This window comes from Phyllobates terribilis, unplaced genomic scaffold (assembly GCF_046119375.1).
Source record: "Phyllobates terribilis strain yellow unplaced genomic scaffold, ASM4611937v1 Scaffold_11__3_contigs__length_659146591, whole genome shotgun sequence".
NCBI lineage: Eukaryota > Metazoa > Chordata > Amphibia > Anura > Dendrobatidae > Phyllobates > Phyllobates terribilis.
In genome coordinates this window covers 565,453,619-565,466,952 of record NW_027362771.1, presented here as the reverse complement: position 1 = coordinate 565,466,952, position 13,334 = coordinate 565,453,619, and the positions used below count along the sequence as shown (strand labels likewise).

At 37.9% G+C, this 13,334-nt stretch overlaps 1 protein-coding gene across 10 annotated transcripts in view; it reads right to left on the bottom strand.

The window, feature by feature from the left end:
• Positions 1-2,367: 2,367 nt before the first annotated feature.
• The window catches only part of S1PR2 (sphingosine-1-phosphate receptor 2), an 88,467-nt gene continuing 77,500 nt past the window's right edge, over positions 2,368-13,334 (bottom strand). For all 10 annotated transcript variants that reach the window (XM_073654108.1, XM_073654107.1, XM_073654109.1 and 7 more), the window contains one exon: positions 2,368-9,190. In XM_073654108.1, coding sequence (XP_073510209.1) covers positions 8,032-9,078 — 1,047 coding nt within the window. In that variant the 5' untranslated portion in view covers positions 9,079-9,190 and the 3' untranslated portion in view covers positions 2,368-8,031. The remainder of the gene's footprint in view (positions 9,191-13,334) is intronic.

Here is a 13,334-nt window from a genome sequence, read left to right as displayed (position 1 = left end):
TGTGCACCAACTTTCTCCTAACGGTAGATAGCGATAGAAAAGAAGGATTGAGCATGATTGTTTTCTAGATGTTTGTTCTCAAGATAGGTAAGTTGTGGAGTCTGGCAGCTGCTTTGGGTTTATTTACATGGGCCGATTTGCTACCTGTAGGGAAGCTCCCATCAATGATGTGGGAAGTAGATTGGATTTAGTTTGCATTAATTTTCATAGATCAATGATTATGATCATCTCTCGCCTCAACTACTGCAACATCCTCCCCTGTGGCCTACGTGCTAACACTGTCGCACCTCTCCAGTCCATCCTTAACTCTGCTGCCCAACGAATCCATCTCTCTCCTCGTTGCTCCTCTGCTTCTCCCCTTTACAAAACCCTTCTTTGGCTCCCAATTGTCCAGTGTATCCAGTTCAAACTACTAACACTGACCTATAAAGCCATCCATAACTTGTCTCCTCTGTACATCTCTGAACTAATCTCCCGATATCTTCCCTCACATAATCTTCGGTTCTCCCAAGACCTCCTTTTCTCCTCCACACTTATTTGTTGCTCACCCAATTGCCTCCAAAACTTCTCCAGGTTATCCCCAATCCTCTGGAATTCTGTGCCCCAACACATCTACCACATTCTGATCCTTCAGACGGAACCTGAAAACCCATCTCTTCAAGAAAGCTTACAACCTGCAATGACCCCGCTGTTTCCTCACCACCACCAGAGCTACTGAAACCCCCCAACCTACTGTCTCCTTCTCCACCATCCTGTAGAACGTAAGCCCGCAAGGGCAGGGTCCTCTTCCCTCTGTACCTGTCTGTCATTGTTAGTTCATTTACTGTAAGTGATATCTGTATTTGTTATGTGACCCCTCCTTATGTACAGCGCCATGGAATCAATGGCGCTATATAAATAAATAATAATAATAATGAGGGTCACTCCACACCCGAATGATTCATGGTCAACAGATTTCTGGCAATGTTTACATAGAGCAGTGATCGGTAATGAGTGTTGGTATAAACATTTGTCTCCATATTGAGAACATCCAATGGAGAAAGACCGGCACTCACGAGGTTGAAGTAGATTCAAAGATTTATTCTATCAGTAGCATTAAACATTAAACATCATAAATGGCGCGTTTCCACTCTTACTGAGCCTTTTTCAAGGCTCATGTTTGAAAAAAGTCTCAGAGCCGAAACGCGTCATTTATGATGTTTAATACTACTGATTGAATAACTCTTTGAAATTACTTCAGAGTGCCGGTCTTCCTACTTTGGATTTTAAGTGGGGTGCCTTTCCGAGACGTGATCACGACCAACTTCACGAGTACCAACTGGATCTATTGATGGCACCTTCGTATTGTGAATATGTGAGCGCTCAGTATATAGGGAGGTTGAGCGTATATATAACTGTATATAGTTGAGTACTCTGTCAGCCGAGACAGCTATCTAGGTCTTTGTATATCACCTCTAGTAGTTGACATCGAATTTTCGAGAAAACTTCCAAGAATAAATAAATGAATGTAATGAAATTCCGAAAGACTCAACTCTGGCTATGACTAAGAACATTTGCCTTGAACCGCGTGTTTGTGTGTTCTATGTGATGACATTCTGCTGAACTTTACACCCTGTGTGATCGAGAGCATTTCCACACTTCATAAGAGCAATATTGTACTTTTAGAATACCGCTGAATATTTTTGTTGTTTCTTAACCCACCACAGAAAATTTTGCAATCTATTTTATTATATCTCACATAATATTCAGGATATGCCGTATACGTCTGGTAGATGCGGGTCAGGTCCTCAACTGTGCGCCAGAAAAGTACATGGGGAGAGTTATGTGTGAAGCAGCGTAAAACAAAGCCCTGAATGCGGGATAGATGTTGGTCAATTATAATTATGTCTTATGATGTGAAAATTCCATAAATGTCCAAGATAAAAACATTCTTATAAGGGGGTTTCCAGTCTTAGAAAAAGACATAGAAAAAAAACACCTTACTATGCAATTGTATGGTCATCACTTTTTGGTCACTGTTGAAATTCATGATTAATTTACAAAGAAATTATCTAAGTCATGTGACAAGGCTCGTAAGAGAGCCGATATTGACTTTAAGGATTGCTACTTCCAATAGGTGGCACAAGAGTTCTAGTCCTCTTCAACTCTGAACAGGCAATTTGCATATTTACTCAGAGGAGCATTTTAAGGCTTAAAAGTCTCCTCACCTTGGCATGTCAGGCTTGACATGTCACTCTCCGCAAGGAGAAATGTTACCCCTTGGATCCATAAAGAAATTATTTAGGAAACCTGAAACTTTTAATTATAACCTGAATAAAAACCTGCTAGCTTTGTATTAAAAAAATAAATAAAAACATTACAAAAATATTCTTAAAAAAAAAAGCACATTTTAATATACATTCAAAAGATTGTAACGAACATACATCGGCAAAATTGCACCATGAGAAAGTTATTACATTTATACAAAGACTCGTAGTGTGTACAGATGGAGAAGGTTTAACACATATTTAAAGGCAATGGGAGCAGTTTCTAAACTCTTTCCGTCAGAATGCGCGACGCCGTCATTCAGACAGAGGAGCCGTGTTGTTTCACGCGTTTCAGCACGTCACAGTCAAACTCCCTAAAGTTTGGGAAGACTGGAGTACCTAAAAGATAGAGATAGATAGAGAGTACCGTTCATGAAAGAAGCCATGAAATACTGGAAATGTTTGTACCGTTCATAATGCTGACACATAAAATTATATATATATAAATGTACATATATACAACTCATATATGCATATAAAAGCAAAAAAAAAAAGAGCAGGCTTAAATACTTGTATATGGAGTAAACGGATTAGGGAATATAATAGTTGGAGGCATTTTGTCTAACACCATATTTTTAAGTCTCATCGAAACACTTTAGGTAAAACTGATAAACTATGATATATTTGGTGCAGGAAGCTCAGGGGTGGGGCTTGAAGCAGGTAGTCTCTCATTGGTGGTTATTGTATCGCTCCGCCCCCTCGGGACCTGTACTTGGAATAACACAGTACATCAGAGTTCCTTTATGTGGAAGGCAAGTTTGTTTTTTTTTAAAGTTGAAATAAATATGATGATCTTGAAGTCCCCTTACTAATATTTCTGTACTTGGCCACTTCTAAACCCACATTTATACTTGTACAGTATACTATGATCAGAATGACAAGTAACCGCATGGGCCCATGAGGGAGATAAGAATTACCATCCTGACTACACTTATTATCATATACAACTTTCAGGTAACAATATAGTATGGTGTATATCTGTAAATGGACATTAATAGCTGAACTTTTTGAAAAACTGTCCAACAATTTTGCCTCCGTTGGTTGGTGGGGCTACTCATGGTTATTGGGGATTATACTGACTATTGAAATATTTTTGATCTGTTCTTCCCTCTAGTTTGGGACTGGATCATAAATGCGAAGAGATAGAAAAAAATCCATTCCCAATGAGTCATCCTCTTTTGGTGATACTATTACATGTTGGCCCTCTTTTAATATATATATATACATATATATATATATATATATATATATATATATATATATATATATATATATATATATATTAAGAGAGGGCCAACATGTAATAGTATCACCAAAAGAGGATGACCCATATATATATATATATATATATATATATATATATATATATATATATATATGCCATCTGTGCTCCATTCTTAGCTGACAACTGGTGGGAATTTTTGAGAAGCTTTCCAGCATTGTCCATGAAAGGACTAGACAACTGTATGTCCTTGTGCGTCTGGGCAGCTGTCAGCTCGGCATAAGCCCTTAGGAAGAAGAAGCCATGCCATGAGAATTAAGGAGACCGATGTAAGTACAGCATATAGTTGGAAATAGCCTTTACAGTCAATGCCCATACTTTGTATTAGCTTGAGATCCACTATTGAAAATACCAAGCCACTTTAAAAATGCAAAAAAGTCCATAAAAAAATTGACCATTGTTGAGGTTGTTTATGAGATTGGAGAAAAAGGACTACATTTTTCTCTAGAAACAGTGCCCCTCTTGGCCGGAGTCTGGAATTGCAGTTAAAAACAAAAACTGCTGAATTTTTGTCTAATCTCATGCAACCTCTCTTTATTAAATACTAATTAATTTTAGATAAAAAATGCAATGATCAAATAGATAACAAAAAAAAAGCTAGTTTGACAGTGTTGATCATGGTTTGTGCCTGGTGACATGTGCCAGGTTGGTTTTGACAGTGGTGCCAAGGCTTCTACGGTGGCATTGGCCAATCACATGGGGATCCTGAGCCAGAGGTTTAGCGGATTAAGGAAAGAGTTGTTTCTTAGAACAGTTGCGGGTGATCACTGTCTTGGCACAATCCTTACCTCTAGTTGGATTTTTTAAGTTTTGAAAACTTATTTTTACTAGTTTTCTTTTTTTTTTAATCCTATGTTTAAATTGATGTCACAGTACTTGGTAAAGTGTCCTATAAATCATATACATAGTATATAATAAGCATTACTATTGCACTGTAGCCTATAGTGTAGACACGGAAACATTAACTATACATATATATGTGATGTGTGTCAGTTCTGACAGCGCTTAAAGGACATGTCCATCATTGTAACCACTGCTGTTGCTCCCAGTGCATCGGAAGTTTAAAAAAAAAAAAATGAGGCAACTTTGTAAACTGTCTTCATTAATAATATTCTGCTATTTTGTGTACTATGCAGATCTCCATAGCTACAGACTACAAACACTTTGTAGTCTGATCTCTACACTCCCAATAGTCTATAATTAATAAACTTTTTTTTATCCAAGACTATTTGCAAAGTTGTTTTTTTTTATTGTTGATACTTTGGGGCAGTAAAAATGTTTTTTTTTTTTGTTATTTTAAATGACCTGAATAATAAACCTTAAGTGTATGTTCACACGTTCAGTATTGGCAGCAGAAAAATATACTGCAAATCCTGATGTATTGGCCAGGAAAACTGTAATGTTTGTGCATTTTTGTTGCATTTTGGTTGCATTTTGTACATGCGTTTTTGTTGCAGATGTTTCCAAACTCATCAGGGTATGTGCACACATTTAAGTATTAGCTGCAGAAATTAATGCACCATTTCTGCATGTATTGGCAGGAAAAACGCAGCGTAAAATACACACGTTTTTGTCGCGGTTTTAACTTGCATTTTTGTAGCAGATTTTTCCCCACTCATCAGTATGGGAAAAATTTGCAGAAAGAATTGTCATGCTGCAGATTTAAAAATTAAAGGAAAAAATAAGCATCATGTGAATGAAACCTCAGGAATCTCATTCACCTTGCTAAGAAATCCTTCAAGACAAAACTGCACAGAAAAAAACATGTCAAAAAGGCAATGTGTGCGGATACCCTTATGTTTTTATAGCAAAACTTTAGAAAAGAAAAAGCCCCACTTTTTGTAAGGACTTCTTATATTATTTAAATATTACGTCATCTGGTATTTATTGATTTAATTTCCCAGAGAAGCATTTCATGGTGTAAAAGTCTCCTCACTCTGACATGCCAGGCCTGGCTTGTCACTCTCCACGAGGAGAAATGTTACCCTTTACATCCCAGTCTTAAGCCTCTCGCCTAGCCAAATCAGATCTCATACTTTCCACTGATGACGGGCAACACCCCGAAACACGGGTCTGCAAACTGAGTTTCTGGTTTGGCTTTTATCCTAGGTCATGTGACAAGGCTCGTTAAAGGGTCGATATTGACTTGTAGGATTGCTGCTTCCAATAGGTGGCGCTAGAGTTCTAGTCCCCTTCCTCTCTAAAGAGACAATTTGCATATTTAATTTCCCAGATGAGCATGCATGGCCTATAAGTCTCCTCACTCTAACATGCCAGGCCTGGCTTGTCACTCTTCACAAGGAGAAACGCTACCCCTTAGATACGGAATAAGGGACGGCATCTGGGACTTACACATTAGATTGTCGGCCGATTCCGCTGAAGTTGCAGATTTGATGGACTTTTATCTAATGTGAGTGGGGCTCTTTGAGCCAGTCTGTACTATTTGTAGTACTGGAAATACTGACCGCACCTGGATTAAGATGGCTGCTAATTCTTTTTAACCTAATCTTGGTCTTTCAGACCCTATTAAAGGGAATCAGGATCATATTAATCCTGCTATTTGATGTTTGTTGACATGAAGACTTTTTTTTATTTTTCACTTCCATTTCCTGCTGGGATGAGAAAGTTCCCACAGGAAGTCTGAGCGTGGCTCTGTTTTATGTCTATCCAGTTTTTATTGGTGTGGCTGGACTTAGAATTAACAAATATTGTTAAAATGAGGATTGGCCTTTTTTTTTTTTTTTTATATACAAGATGTATCTGATTAGAGAAATATTTCTTTTTCTTTTTCTGAAAAACCTGTCCCAAGGTTGTGTCTGCTACCACAGTCTAGTTCACTTGATTGAGAATGAGTTGCAGTACCAGACACAGCCTATGTACAAGGGTGGCGCTGTTTTTTTTTTTTTTGTTTTTTTTTAAAGCAAACTCCAAAACAAGTGCAATAAAGTCGATTACAATATATCTGATAAAGAAAAAAAAAACTCAGGACATTATTAGAAATCCTGATGACTGCTCGGTTCCATCAACCACAACAAAATCAATCTACCTCCAGATAATCCATCATTAATATAGGAAACAAATTTATGATAACAGTTGGATTTTCATATAAACATAATTTACTCGTGTTTGACATTTTACAGTAGGACATCACCTGTATGGTCTTGACAAAGGGGAAGAAATATAAGTCTGAAAAAAGTACTAAAATTCCTAAATTGATACAATTTAAAAATCACTATATAATTAGAGCTGTACATCAACTCTGTCCTTGTCAATGCTGGTGATTGAGCCGAGCATCCTTGTTCCTACTTGTGAAAATACTTTACATTGCCGAAATAGTGCCAATATTTAAGAACATTTTTGTCAATATTCTCTAAGTGAAGAATTTTTTTTAATGTTTTTTTTTTTTTTTAGGTTGGGCTTATGAATAATTATTATTTTATTGATAAAATGCTAAATATAGTGACTATCATTTGCACCGACAAATATCAGCATTTTTATTTTAAGTGCGGTATAAATTATAATTACAGAGCTAAGATATATGATAAATGTTCAAGATTTCGAACTTATTAAGAGAGTTAATAGCGTTAGATTTTCCTGCATAAAATAAAAAAAGGGGCTGGTGAAGTTTATTAACTGATATTAGTGTGCAACAAGGTATTTTATAAAAAAAAATAAAAATAACCTTTTTAAATTTGTAATCAAAAATGGGAAAATACACTCAGAAGAAATGCGATTCACTATCTTTTAAAAACTATTTTTCAAATTTTCACTTGCTTGCCTTTTTGTGCACTTATTTTTGGAGTGTAAAATGACTTCCTTTCCATTGAAAAATGTTAAAAATTGAGAATCCTCAGCAGTTGATACCTTTTAATGGGTAACTGAATAGATGGTAACAAGTAGCAAACTTTCGAGAGTACTCAGGTCCCTCTAACTACGTATGTACTATGTAACACAGTACTATGCCTGATGAAGAGACCTGAGTAGTCTCGAAAGCTACCATCTTTTCAGATAGCTGTTAGAATGCATCAACCACTGAGGACTCTCGATTTTTAATATTTTTCTATCTGCTGGCTAACACGGTACAAAGATATATTTTTACTTTCCATTGCACAGAGAACATCGTAATTGCTTTACTTGCCCCGGTCGACAGATATAAAAGTCTGTTTTTCACATTCAGTTCAGCCACAATTACTGTTTTAACTCAATTGCAAACATTAATCAGAGTGCTATTTAACTCAAAAGCTATTACCGAAAGGACAGAGGTCTGAAACCTGGCAAGATGAAAAAACTCAGGCCCAAAATGTAAGCAAGTGCCGAAAGACGTCGTCAATATACCTTCACAAATCTGGTGACTAAACCAATGTAATCTTTTTCACCAATTTTACTCCAAGATTTTGTTGTCCTTCTGGCCAGTAAAGCATTGAAAATTTGTACGGATCCTAGTCACACAAATGTATTGCAGTCTTTTATGACAGGTGACGTAGGAAAATAGTGTTTTTGTGTGCAACGTTCTAAAGAGCTAGAACTACGTAAGTGGAGCATGCATTTATCCACGTTTCTGCTCTTTTGAACATAGTTCCAACAACAAAGCACCCTCAGAAATTCCCTCCTCATTTCTTTGCTCCTCAGAGTATAGATGATAGGGTTCAATGCCGAATTCAAGGTGGCCACCCCAAAGAAGTAGTCAGCTTTGTAGAGAATGTGGCAGCCTTTCACTTTGCAAGCCACATCCATAAGGAGAATAGTGAATGCTGGAAGCCAACAGATAATGAAAACTCCAAGGACTATCGTCACTGTTTTCAGGAGGGCAAGAGTCTGCGGTGCAGCCATCTCCGCATGGCTTGACTTTACAATGCAATATATACGGACATATAAAATCACAATGGAAAAAAGAATAATAGTGAAGATAGTAACTATAAACAAAATGTACTTTTTGGCATAGAGAGGGAAGACAGTGGAACATTCATCCAAATTTCCAATGCAGTTCCAGCCAATGATGGGTAAACCTCCAATGACCATTGAAATAACCCAACAAGCTCCTATCAGGATGATCATCCTACAGTTCTTGTCGCTGCTGTAGACCTTGACTTTAACAATTGCAACATGTCTTTCAATGGCGATGGCCAAAAGGCTAAAGACAGAAGCGGCTAAAGTTGTGAAAGCTGTGCCTTCACGGATAAACCAGGCCACCGGAGTTAGCTTGTGTGTCGTATCACCAGATAACAAGATATTAGCAATATAGGCACATCCGGTGAGAAGATCAGAAAATGCCAAATTTCCGATAAAGAAAAACATGGCAGAGTGGAACTTCTTATTTCGCCAAACTGAGATAAGGACAAGGATGTTCTCCAGGATAATAACACAACAAATGATGATGAAGATGGAGGAGATGACAGTTCGAGATGTAGAGCTGTTTTCTTTATTCCCTTTAGTATAGTTATAATGTTCACCGATTTTGGACACGTTCAGGTATTGCTTGTAGATGCTCATCCTGGCGATTTTGGTGACCTAAAATTGGTCAATTGTTCTACAAAGGATCAATGATGGGAACACGGTTTAGTCCATTCTCTTCTTTTCTTTCAGCTATCTTCTCTGGTATGATCTAGAAATATATGTAAAATACAATTTTAAGTAATGAATAAGTATAAAGCAGGAGCAGTGGTATGGTAAATATAGATCAATACAGAGCTGGCATGGCTAGAGCGTTAAATAGTACTCTTCGCGAAGCGAACTTGCTCTAAAAAAATCATCCAAGAAAGCCCTGTCATTTGACGGAACTGTAAGATTATTGATATATTGGAGCAGGAGATGGTATATATAGGGGGCACTCTGACAACGAAGCATCAGCACCTGCTCTGCAGTCAGTAATTGCAGTAATCAACCTCTTGCCTCCACCTCCGTTTTTCTGGATAGTCAAAGATATAATGGCCCCCATACACATTAGACTAACATCTACTGAACTCGCTGATATAAGTGAGATATATGAATTAATAGAAAGAGATCTAGGGAGTAATAGGAGGAGATACAGGAGGATATATGGAGTAATAGCAGGAGATATAGGGAGGATATATGGAGTAATAGGGGGAGATATAGGGGTATATATGGGGTAATAGGAGGAGATATAGGGGGATATATGGAGTAATAGGAGGAGATATAGGGAGGATATATGGAGTAATAGGAGGAGATATAGGAGGATATATGGAGTAATAGGAGGAGATATAGGGAGGATATATGGAGTAATAGGGGGAGATATAGGGGGATATATGGAGTAATAGGAGGAGATATAGGGGGATATATGGAGTAATAGGAGGAGATATAGGAGGATATATGGAGTAATAGGAGGAGATATAGGGAGGATATATGGAGTAATAGGAGGAGATATAGGAGGATATATGGAGTAATAGGAGGAGATATAGGAGAGGATATATGGAGTAATAGCAGGAGACATAGGAGGATATATGGAGTAATAGGAGGAGATATAGGAGAGGATATATGGAGTAATAGGGGGAGATATAGGGGGATATATGGAGTAATAGGAGGAGATATAGGGAGGATATATGGAGTAATAGGAGGAGATATAGGGGGATATATGGAGTAATAGGAGGAGATATAGGGGAGGATATATGGAGTAATAGGAGGAGATATAGGGGGATATATGGAGTAATAGGAGGAGCTATAGGGAGGATATATGGAGTAATAGGAGGAGCTATAGGGAGGATATATGGAGTAATAGGAGGAGATATAGGGGGATATATGAAGTAATAGGAGGAGATATAGGGAGGATATCTGAAGTAATAGGGGGAGATATAGGGAGGATATATGGAGTAATAGGAGGAGATATAGGGAGGATATATGGAGTAATAGGAGGAGATATAGGGGGATATATGGAGTAATAGGAGGAGATATAGGGAGGATATATGGAGTAACAGGAGGAGATATAGGGAGGATATATGGAGTAATAAGAGGAGATATAGGGAGGATATATGGAGTAATAGGAGGAGATAAAGGGGGATATATGGAGTAATAGGAGGAGATATAGGGGGATATATGGAGTAAAAGGAGGAGCTATAGGGAGGATATATGGAGTAATAGGGGAAGATATAGGGAGGATATATGGAGTAATAGGAGGAGATATAGGGGGATATATGGAGTAATAGGAGAAGATATAGGGAGGATATATGGAGTAATAGGGGAAGATATAGGGAGGATATATGGAGTAATAGGAGGAGCTATAGGGAGGATATATGGAGTAATAGGAGGAGATATAGGAGGATATATGGAGTAATAGAAGGAGATATAGAGAGGATATATGGAGTAATAGGAGGAGATATAGGGAGGATATATGGAGTAATAGGAGGAGCTATAGGGAGGATATATGGAGTAATAGGAGGAGATATAGGGAGGATATATGGAGTAATAGGAGGAGATATAGGGGGATATATGGAGTAATAGTAGGAGATATAGGGAGGATATATGGAGTAATAGGAGGAGATATAGGGAGGATATATGGAGTAATAGGAGGAGATATAGGGGGATATATGGAGTAATAGGAGAAGATATAGGGAGGATATATGGAGTAATAGGAGGAGCTATAGGGAGGATATATGGAGTAATAGGAGGAGATATAGGAGGATATATGGAGTAATAGAAGGAGATATAGAGAGGATATATGGAGTAATAGGAGGAGATATAGGGAGGATATATGGAGTAATAGGAGGAGCTATAGGGAGGATATATGGAGTAATAGGAGGAGCTATAGGGAGGATATATGGAGTAATAGGAGGAGATATAGGGGGATATATGGAGTAATAGTAGGAGATATAGGGAGGATATATGGAGTAATAGGGGGAGATATAGGGAGGATATATAGGAGGATATATGGAGTAATAGGAGGAGATATAGGGGGATATATGGAGTAATAGGGGGAGATATAGGGGAGGATATATGGAGTAATAGGAGGAGATATAGGAGGATATATGGAGTAATAGGAGGAGATATAGGAGGATATATGGAGTAATAGGAGGAGATATAGGGAGGATATAAGGAGTAATAAGAGGAGATATAGGGAGTATATATGGAGTAATAGGAGGAGATATAGGGGGATATATGGAGTAATAGGAGGAGCTATAGGGAGGATATATGGAGTAATAGGGGAAGATATAGGTAGGATATATGGAGTAATAGGGGGAGATATGGGGAGGATATATGGAGTAATAGGAGGAGATATAGGGGGATATATGGAGCAATAGGAGAAGATATAGGGAGGATATATGGAGTAATAGTGGGTGATATGGGGAGGATATATGGAGTAATAGGAGGAGATATAGGAGGACATATGGAGTAATAGGAGGAGCTATAGGGAGGATATATGGAGTAATAGAAGGAGATATAGGAGGATATATGGAGTAATAGGAGATATAGGAGGATATATGGAGTTATAGAAGGAGATAGAGAGAGGATATATGGAGTAATAGGAGGAGATATAGGGAGGATATACGGAGTAATAGGAGGAGATATAGGGGGATATATGGAGTAATAGGAGGAGATATAGGGAGGATATATGGGGTAACAGGAGGAGATATAGGGAGGATATATGGAGTAATAGGAGGAGATATAGGAGGATATATGGAGTAATAGAAGGAGATATAGAGAGGATATATGGAGCAATAGGAGGAGATATGGGGAGGATATATGGAGTAATAGGAGCAGATATAGGGAAGGATATATGGAGTAATAGGAGGAGATATAGGGGGGATATATGGAGTAATAGGAGGAGATATAGGGAGGATATATGGAGTAATAGGAGGAGATATAGGGGGATATATGGAGTAATAGGAGGAGATATAGGAGGATATATGGAGTAATAGGAGGAGATATAGGGAGGATATAAGGGGTAATAGGAGGAGATATAGGGAGGATATATGGAGTAATAGGAGGAGATATAGGAGGATATATGGAGTAATAGGAGGAGATATAGGAGGATATATGGAGTAATAGAAGGAGATATAGAGAGGATATATGGAGTAATAGGCGGAGATATAGGGAGGATATATGGAGTAATAGGAGGAGATATAGCGGGATATATGGAGTAATAAGAGGAGATATAGGAGGATATATGGACTAATAGGAGGAGATATAGGGAGGATATATGGGGTAATAGGAGGAGATATAGGGAGGATATATGGAGTAATAGGAGGAGATATAGGAGGATATATGGAGTAAAAGAAGGAGATATAGAGAGGATATATGGAGTAATAGGGGGAGATATAGGAGGATATATGGAGTAATAGGAGGAGATATAGGGGGATATATGGAGTAATAGGAGGAGATATAGGAGGATATATGGAGTAATAGGAGGAGATATAGAGAGGATATATGGAGTAATAGGAGGAGATATAGGGAGGATATATGGAGTAATAGGAAGAGATATATGGAGGATATATGGAGTAATAGGAGGAGATATAGAGAGGATATATGGAGTAATGGGAGGAGATATAGAGAGGATATATGGAGTAATAGGAGGAGATATAGGAGGATATATGGAGTAATAGGAGGAGATATAGGAAGGATATATGGAGTAATAGGGGGAGATATAGGGAGGATATATGGAGTAATAGGGGGAGATATAGGGGGATATATGGAGTAATAGGAGGAGATATAGGAGGATATATGGAGTAATAGGAGGAGATATTGAGAGGATATATGGGGAATAGGAGGAGATATGGAGGTATATGGGAGGTATAGGG